This window comes from Anser anser (genome assembly GCF_964211835.1).
Source record: "Anser anser genome assembly, chromosome: 13".
Taxonomy (NCBI): domain Eukaryota; kingdom Metazoa; phylum Chordata; class Aves; order Anseriformes; family Anatidae; genus Anser; species Anser anser.
In genome coordinates, this window is record NC_139734.1 from 23,316,050 (window position 1) to 23,324,984 (window position 8,935).

Genomic DNA, 8,935 nt, shown 5'->3' on the forward strand with positions numbered 1-8,935 from the left:
AGTACTGCGTTTGTCCAGCTACAGCAGCTGACATTTTTAGTTGGGCTAATCCATGTGAATTGCAGATATGTAGTTTGCTAAGAAGGAAATCCCACATTTTCTTCAGCAGCCTCCCCTCATACTAGAAACCCGCATCAGCCTTTTGCTTACCTGCCTGCCTCACTCAGCTGTTTCCCGCTGCTTTGGTCACGTCCTGAAGGTCCATAGTCCCACTGCAACTCCTTTGCAGCTATGTAGTACTTCCGAACTTTCCCCTTCAGGGCAGGTTCCAGAGCTTGCCGAGAACAGGGCCGGACTTCGTAGAAAGCCCCCATCCCAGCTGCCCAGAACATGGTGGAGGACACACAGGCTTAATGCCTCTCAGCCAGCAAACAGTCCCACCTTCCTACCACAAACTGGCCATTCCTTTTCTGTTGTCCCCAAAGGTACATGGCTGGGAGGTGATTAGAAGAATGATTTGAAGGTCATTAGAAGGTGATTTCCCACATAAAGGAGTTTTTTCTGCTGGTAAGCAGAGCTTCTTACCTTAAATACTGGACGCTAGATAAGCATGGACAGAGAGCAAACAGAGCCTTCTTCTCTCCTCAGATGTACCATGCCAGGGCCTCTTACAGGGACTACTGTTCTTAGGGCACTGCCTCATTTTAAGTTTCAGCTGTGCCAGTGTTCACCAGTGACCAACGTGGAACATCATACGGTGGTATAAGCCACCCCTAGTAAGCTTGGCATATATATTAATAACCAACCCACCCCAATTTATACAAGACAAGGAATCACCCATTCAACTGTGGACATTTTTAATGGGAATGCTGCCCAAGGCACTGTCCCCTACCACAAAGTACATCAGAAAACCACACTGGGAGAAAAAAGGCAGGCCACCATGTGGAACACACTCCAGTGTCTGCCTTACCTTGTATGTGATCATTGAGCTGACAGCTCAGGAGCCATCTCCCAGGGTTACTGGGGATCATGTCTGCTGTAACAAAAGTGGCTGGGAAGAGGCTGGCCACATCTGTCCTGTGGCCTCGAATGTTGAGTGTTTCTCCATGGAAGTAGGCTGTATGAACATCGATTTCATTGCCCATTCCAAAGAGATGCCATGAAACGTGATCCCCAGCACACATCGTCACCACAGGGAGATTCCCAAACACAAAACCATTAATAGCTGAAAAAACAAACAAGTCAAAAATCAGAGATCAGAAGAAGTGCCTTCAGAGCTTCTGCCTGCAGCTGACAATACAGACAGATTTGAAGGATAGACCTACCCAGAACTCATCCTCCCTTCTTCTGGAGAACTCAGTTCCAGAAGTCATTTCCTAACATGAAGCACATTCAAAATCTTCAAACAACTAAGAAAGGCTCACTCAAGCCAAAGATTAGATCAAAATAACATTTTTTCCCCTGGAGTTGCTGCACTCTGTGACATTGTTTGCTTAGCACGTGATCTCAGACCTTTCTACTACCCTTTTTCCCTCTACCTGCAGCCTGGTATACAATGGCAGAATGTGCATTTCAAGATACTAGAGCACTGGCACACCCAGAGTATCTGGGCAAAGTCAGTAACTTCACAAAGACGACACTGACCGTGCATTTTGTTGCTCTCTTGGAACTCTTCATCTTCTTTGTCTACAGAGCCTGGATCTGTGCAGAATGACACAATGTTCTCATCCAAGTACCAGCTTAGGTTCTCATCCACCACACTGAACATAAGAAAGAAATCAACATCCACATCCTGGCGTCTTTGAGAAGTGCCGGTCAGTATTCCTAGGGTAAAGAAAAGGTGAATGATTACCCATCCATGCAGAAAAGCAAACATTGGTTTTAAGGGTTTAAAACAACAAACAGAAGAATAACTTCTTATCACACAAGTCAGAGACAGATGCTTTCCCCACCATTCTAGCACGGCTCACTTCAGAGTTCTAGCAATTGCATCCATTTCTAGTACACTGCTGCTACTGTATGTCTCAATCCTATGCAGCTCTAGCTCCGCATGGCTGAACTGCAACTCCTTCAGTGTTCTCACTTCTGCTGAAATCAAACAGCACCCCTAGTTTTTTAATATATAAACTAGATCTCATGCAAGACTCCCCCTCCTAACATGGATTTAAACAGCCCTCTCAGATCAAGAAGCCTACAAGCTCACCTGCCTGGCCACTAGAGGATAAAGACAATGAAATGATCAGAACCCAACCAGAACACAGGTACTGTCTTCTTCAGCCATGTCACATTTTCCCATGAGGTTGGGAGCTGCCCGCTGTAGTATCTTCTCATCCTGTCCTTATCCAAGTCACCACAAAAATCTTCATAAAATGGAACTCAGCTGCTTTCCCTGGGAATTTTTACCTTCTTTGCATGTAAGTAACGGCCCAATTAACCCAGATGCAATGTCCTTTGGCGCATCAATATGAGAGTGGTAGATCCAGGTCAAGCAGTTTGGATCATCAGCAGTTGGGCTGTGATCTTCAGGAACAGTCCAAGTATAGGTGTAATTCCCTCCTGGGGGGACAGCATCATCCTTCTTCTGATCCTGGGGGGACATATCAGGATACAGGGATCCTAGAACAATTGAGCAATCACAATATCCATTCAAGAAGAGCAGAGATGTCCAAACATGTAACCTTATACTGAGCCTCTCACACTCAGTAGATAGCTGTGTATATATATTTGGGTAGCAGCTTTCAAAGCAAGACTCAGCATCCCAAGGTTGAAATAGCACTTAATATCATTCATTAAAGAGAAACTGAGTCACAGAGCCCTTGTAAGGCAACATGCCAAGCAAACAGATCAGCACAGGCTCAAAGGTAATTCCCATTCTGCCTACTGCTACTTGGCCTTCAACAAGGCCACGTGTAGCTCTTTGGTCTCATACTTGGTCATTCCTGTGAAGCTCAGTGAAGCTTATCACACTCATGGCTCTCATACTGCAGCACTTTAAATAATGAATATAACATTTTCTATGCCACTTTCCCACTAGCAAGCCTTGGGAGCTCTACAAAAATCAAGCAATCTGGACTGTGTACTTTAATGCCCAGGTCAGGAAACTCCTCCCAGACCCGTAAGCCTACAAACTCGACATTGTGACTTCACTTAAAGACTGAAATACAGTTGCTTTCCAGCAATACAGCTCTGGGCTAACCAAGTCCGTGGATTCTTTACAGACATTTCTCCTCAGTTCCCAACCAGAAAAATCCATCTCCATTATGGCAGCAGCTCATTTACCTTCAGAGTCCTTTTCATAGAAGACACCATGAGGATGGATTGTATATGGCCGACTAGCAAAGTTTTTTAGGTGTACTTTAATGGTATCCCCCACTTCTGCTCGGATGATGGGCCCAAGGAACCCCAGCCAGCCAGGTTTGGGAATCTCAGTGGTGTAGGTGGAGTCTGTATATTGCTTGTACACAGATTTCTTGTATGTGCTTCCCACCCTGTCTTTGCCAGGCTGCAGGAACACTGAGGCCTTTCTGTTAAATTCAGAAAAGGGAAAGGCACCATGAGTAATGCATTATACAAAACAGCTTGTCGGTAACACAGGAGAGTAGCGATGACACGTAGCTTTCTCAGGTAAGCCCTAAAGCTCTCAGCATCACAGAGAACCTCCCATGCTCTACCCTAACACACCCTAAGCCAGCAGCGAACTTTCTCTTCCCACCTATGGCTGTTGTGACACAGAACACAACCTATTCACGAAACAGTGAGTACTGGGTGATAGAACTGTCTGCTTTGGAGCACATGAAATATAACAGGACACTGGCCAGTTTATACCTTGCTGAGCCTGGGGCTAGAGCCACAAGTACAGTCAGATACCAAACTCCAGCTGATACACAAAGCCATGGCCTCACCCTCCATTTGGCATGAAAGGACAAAGAGCACCCCTGAGCTGTGCAAACAAAGAATGAGAAAGACGGTGCTTCTCTGACAATCACATGTAAGTGACGTGGGAAGACCAAAGCCCTTCCCACTCCCGCTTCCGCCTTTGTCGGTCCTTTGGAAACTTATCTCAACACCTTTGTGGGGTTTGCTGCTGGATCACAAGAAGGGGTGAAAAAAGAATCTCAGGAGCTCCCTGTCAGAAATCCAGACTAGAAGATGCTTTTCGACTCAACAGATCCTTAGCTACTTGTAGTATGACAGACAAGTCAGGCAGGTATGTACCCTGCACTTAATCAGCTTTCAGAGTTAAAAACTCATACAGGTACTAAAGTTCAACACAGGAATATATTTGCTCTTTATGACTATGTCTTAGTAGATAAGAGATGAGTCATGGTACAGGTATGAGTAGGACAGGCCTAAGTGAGAGCTCAGGTTACTTCTCTCACCCCCTTAGAATCAATCACGCTACAGCAACATACATGGTGCTGAAACAGAGGCAAACCCAACACATCGCTCCAGAAGACGAACAGTGCAGGCAAAAACCAATTAACATTGCCTTTGTCATTCATTGTATAGCTAGAGCCCAGCCCCTCACAGTCTAAAGCTCATGTTTCTGAGGTCATCCCTGGAGCCACTATTATCAAAGTGTATGGATAATTCGTATTTTTTGCATATCTGCCTCTTTCCCTACATAGTTCATTTCTTCCAAACAAAAAACATTCTTCAAGCATTTTACCAGTTCTAATATTCATATCGAATCCTTTTCTTATCGCTAGCAGTTTGACTTCTGCAGTCACTGTACAAGTCCCAATAACCAATTGTGTGCAGTGACAGTTTAAATACTTCAAGTTTAATAGTCGTTAGCTTCATTTTCTTCTCTTCACGTATTATGAGAGAAAGCAAACAAAAATCACTGCATTCGTTATCACTGCAGGAATTGGTGAAAACACCTTTATTTAGCCTGAATTTTGGGGAGTTTCCTTTTCTGTGAATAATATGAGTCTATTCAGCATCTCCTGAGAACGGGGAGTTTATCATGCTAAACTGGTGGCCCTTGTTTTTCCTTTGAACCCATCCTAGTCCAGTTGCGTCACTTCTGAAAGAAAATGTTGAAACCCCCGAATGTTACTTATTATGGCATGTGAGGGTAAACAACAGAGCAAGTCAATAAACACAGTTCATCATAGAAAAAGGAAAAAACGCAAATGTCTTAAAAAAGCTGTGGAAAGCAAGACCAAATAAATCTAAACAAAACAACAACAGAAAAAATGTCTGAGGTTTTGAAAACCAGAAACAAAAACTGCTTTTGTAGTGACTCAAAGCAATTACTGAAGTTTCCACATTTACTTTTCCCACAAAAACATTTTTAAAACAACTAAGGTTTCACTCACAAAGCTCCATCCAGTCTAAGGCTTGAAATCCCATTTACATAAAAACAAGCCAGCTTCATTAAGTCATTTACATCAAGGTGAAAACTCATCATGTTTCAGGATACGTAAGCTGATCACCAGCTGGAACTAGGAAAAATTAAACCTCAGGGCAGAGTATTGCACAATCTGTTCTATTATAGAGTGTTTGTACTTCCCTCTAGCATAACCAGCATTGGTCACTGGATGCTCCATTGAACTGACCATTCTTTTTCCCACTGGTACAGTTTCGTACGATAAAACAAGTTAACCATTAAGCTCATAAAGACCAGACACTTGATCCTGTCTCTTGCTTGCATAGATGCCCCAGAATACTCGCATGAAGTTACCCAGAAAATTACTAGTTTAAGCTAGCAGACTTTAACCAGACCCAGTTCTTACAGAGCAAAACATACAGGCTATGTGCAATGCTTTGATTACTGAACATGTTCTTTCCCGTTGGAGCATAGTTCCAGTCCACCTCACGGATCCCCAGATAATAGACTCGGGTGATGCCTCCAGCAAACGTGGGTTTTGGCAAATGGATGCAAAACAGCAACAACCAGAACAATTCCATTGTGGCCAGAAGTGAATACTCTTTTGGAAGATAAGCCTGTTTGGGAGAAAAGGAAAAACAAACATAGTAAAACAGAAGCAGAATGATCTCATAACTTTATCCTAAATAAGCTGGTTTGAAACTACGGGACATTTTGAGAGGGTGTGAGGACATCAGGTAGAAGTCCTGCTGTGGTGTTTAAATATCCATGGGGTCTGAGACAACAAGGAAATCATCCCCATAACACACGAGGTGAACAGAGGTTATGCCAGTAAACCGCGCTTCTCTCATAACAGTTTAACTTGTTGCTTTGTCTTTTGAACAATTTGGCCACATTACATGTTTCATAGCGTTGAGGAAATGCTGCTAATTTGGTAAGATTTCACTCGGTAGGGGATAAGGTGAACAGTCACAGTGTTTGTTAGCAGAGCAGGCACCCATAAATATCTATGCTGCGTAACCATCTTAAGGCCTGGGAGTCCTGAGCAGAACGTGCCACGGGCAGCGGAATTTAAAGTGATCAGTTTTTCGCCAATACCGATGCCCCAAATCATCTGAAAGGTCCACATACAAGGCAAAAGAAAATAATCCTGAACAAGAAACTTTATAGTTAACTGTTGCCTATATCCCTCTGCTCTACTAAGCCACCTGAGAAGTATGACTCAGTAACTATGAAGTAATTGTAAATTTTAACTTTTTTCAAGATTGCTCTTATATTAACTATTTTCTCCATAATCTAGATCATGAAGTAAGGACCTCATAAAACTTGTGATTGACAACAAGCTTGGTGTATGCATGAGAAATACTCTGAAGACAGATCCAATGCAAGCTGCAGAAATTTTATGAAATCGAACCAGTATTCACAATATTTTATCTTGTTGAAGAACTACCTGCATGAAGAAGAAACTGATGCAATATGGAAGAGTAGAATTACACCAGAGGATAAAAAATAGCTTGTGAATAAAATGGATGAGAAAATAAATACAAATCACATGAAAATGCTTGCGAAAGATCTCATCTGGTGACGCACTTAAAGCTGGACGCAGCCAATAACCAAACTGACATCTAAAATATATGTCCAGCTCTTTACACACATAAAAGCAATCTTGAAAAAGCTCAGCAGAGAGAAACAGGAAATGTGAGAATAAGAAAAATGCGATCTATCAAGGATATTTAAGGTAATCAGCTTTCTTTAACTTCAAAAAGAAGGGGATGGTGACATAGCGCCACATCAAGCAGATCGGGTTTTGTTTGCTTTTATAAAGAGGCTTGTCATTATTTATTCTCTTGTCTTTGGTAATAACAACATGAATTGGAGGTTTATTTGCGGCAAAAGTAGATATTCTGAAAGGTTTTGGCTAGCACGGCATCACACTCAAATGGCTTTCCCAGGGAAACTGTGAAATCTCTTACCAGATCTGATGCCCAATACATGCGATTGGACCCCAGCACACCGCAACGGACAGGACACCTATTCGTATCGCTTCCAACCCGTAATTCTGTGATTTCCAAACATGCTGTCCTATTCTCAAAAGCTAATTATAATTAAGTATTACTGATTCCAAACATTCACTAAGTTTAGAAGTTGAAAGAAAGCATCTCTCAGCGTGGGGCTGCTCGGCACGCTCAGCCAAGGCCTGGGCTCAGGGAGCTGCAACCCGCAGCCAGCGCCAGGGAGACCGAGCTGGGGCTGGGCGCCGCTGAGACTGGGCATTCGGTGGGGGCTAATCTTTACAGTCTCTGATCTTAACGGCTTTGACAGCGGTATCAAATCCTAGGGAAGGGCAAAGCTTAGACTGCATACCAAGAATGAGCAGTGACTCTCGGAGCTGGCCAAGAAACCTGCCTCCCGACAAGTCCCTGCTGTGTCAGCCCGCGATTTCTACGTGACCGAGTCCCTGCCTGCCGCACTAAAGTTCAGCACTGCATCATCGGTGCATTTATCTGATAAACCAGACTAGACCAGAAGCCATGGCAGGCTACATGCCGTGCGAATTTGCTCTGGTGTTGAGCAAAAAAGTCAAGGAAGAAACCTTCCGGACAGCCTAACGGGGGTTTTCGCGGCGGTCCCGTCCAGAGCTGGTGCCGGAGCCCGAGCGCAGCGCTGCACACACCTGCGGCGCGCTGGGGAGCGGCACAGCCCCGGCCAACCGAGACTCCCCGGGCTAGGCTGGCTCTGTCCTCACATCGTCCTCACAGCATCTGATCACCATCTAGTTACTCTGCTAATGCACGGCAAACAAAGTCGATAACCTTTACGTTCTTTTTCCAGAAGTTCATTTTTCATTGAAATCTATGACAAGAAAAAAAAAATCCAAACTGTGCGTTCTGTTCGTCAACGAACGTCGGTGTTTTATAGCGCAATCTTCACTCCCAGGAGTTACCGCTGCCGACCCGTTAATAAAACCGGAGTCGCAAACAAATGGAAAACCTAGATTTTAACACGTTCGGTGCCCGATCAACCCCCGTTTCAGCGGATTAATCGTAACAGCCCGCGCGCTGGGCTCTCCCCCGACATTTCACCCGAGGAAAGCCCCTGCCCAGGGGGACGCGCACCCAGCGCCCCGACCCGTCCCCCCCACCCTTACTTTGCGGAGCGGGGCAGCCGCGGGTCCCGACGCGGAGCCGTCAGCTGCGAGCCATCGCCCTGCCGCGCCCGCAGCGCAGCGCGAGCTGCCGGGCACGCACCGAGCGCCGCCGGGGACAAAGTCTGGGCCGTAAAGCGGGGCGACGCCTCGCCGCGGGGGGACGGCCGGCTCGGGGCCGGGGCCGGGGCCGGGGCCGGGGCCGGGGCCGGGGGCACACGAGCCGCCTCTGGGGGCCGGCCGCGGCGACCCGCGCCCGCCGCGCCCCCGGAGCCGCCCCGCCCGTCCCCGCCCGCCCCCCGGGGCGGCACCGGCCTCCGGGACCGGGACCGGGACCGGGACCGGGACCCGCCCCTCCCCTCCCCTCCCGCGGGACGCGGCCCCTTCCAAGGCGGCCGGGGACGCCGCCGGCGCCGCTCCCCCGGGAGCACAACAAGCGGCACGCTGGCGGCCGCGGGGCGGGGCCAGGCGGCGCGCACCAACGGGCGGCCTCCCTGCGGCCCGAGGCGCCGCCC

The 8,935-nt window shown here is 46.7% G+C and overlaps 1 protein-coding gene across 2 annotated transcripts in view; it reads right to left on the reverse strand.

The window, feature by feature from the left end:
* The window catches only part of HEPH (hephaestin), a 29,319-nt gene extending 20,756 nt beyond the window's left edge, over positions 1-8,563 (reverse strand). Inside the window, exons 1-8 of one of the 2 annotated variants that reach the window (XM_083797667.1) lie at positions 8,424-8,563; positions 7,950-8,128; positions 5,696-5,892; positions 3,220-3,464; positions 2,344-2,556; positions 1,585-1,764; positions 911-1,165; positions 151-319 (exon numbers count right to left, since the gene is read on the reverse strand). In XM_083797667.1, coding sequence (XP_083653793.1) covers positions 151-319; positions 911-1,165; positions 1,585-1,764; positions 2,344-2,556; positions 3,220-3,464; positions 5,696-5,856 — 1,223 coding nt within the window. In that variant the 5' untranslated portion in view covers positions 5,857-5,892; positions 7,950-8,128; positions 8,424-8,563. Of the gene's footprint in view, positions 1-150; positions 320-910; positions 1,166-1,584; positions 1,765-2,343; positions 2,557-3,219; positions 3,465-5,695; positions 5,893-7,949; positions 8,129-8,423 lie in introns of those variants that run through there. The other variant, XM_083797668.1, reaches the window with a different exon arrangement.
* Between the last annotated feature and the right edge of the window lie 372 nt (positions 8,564-8,935).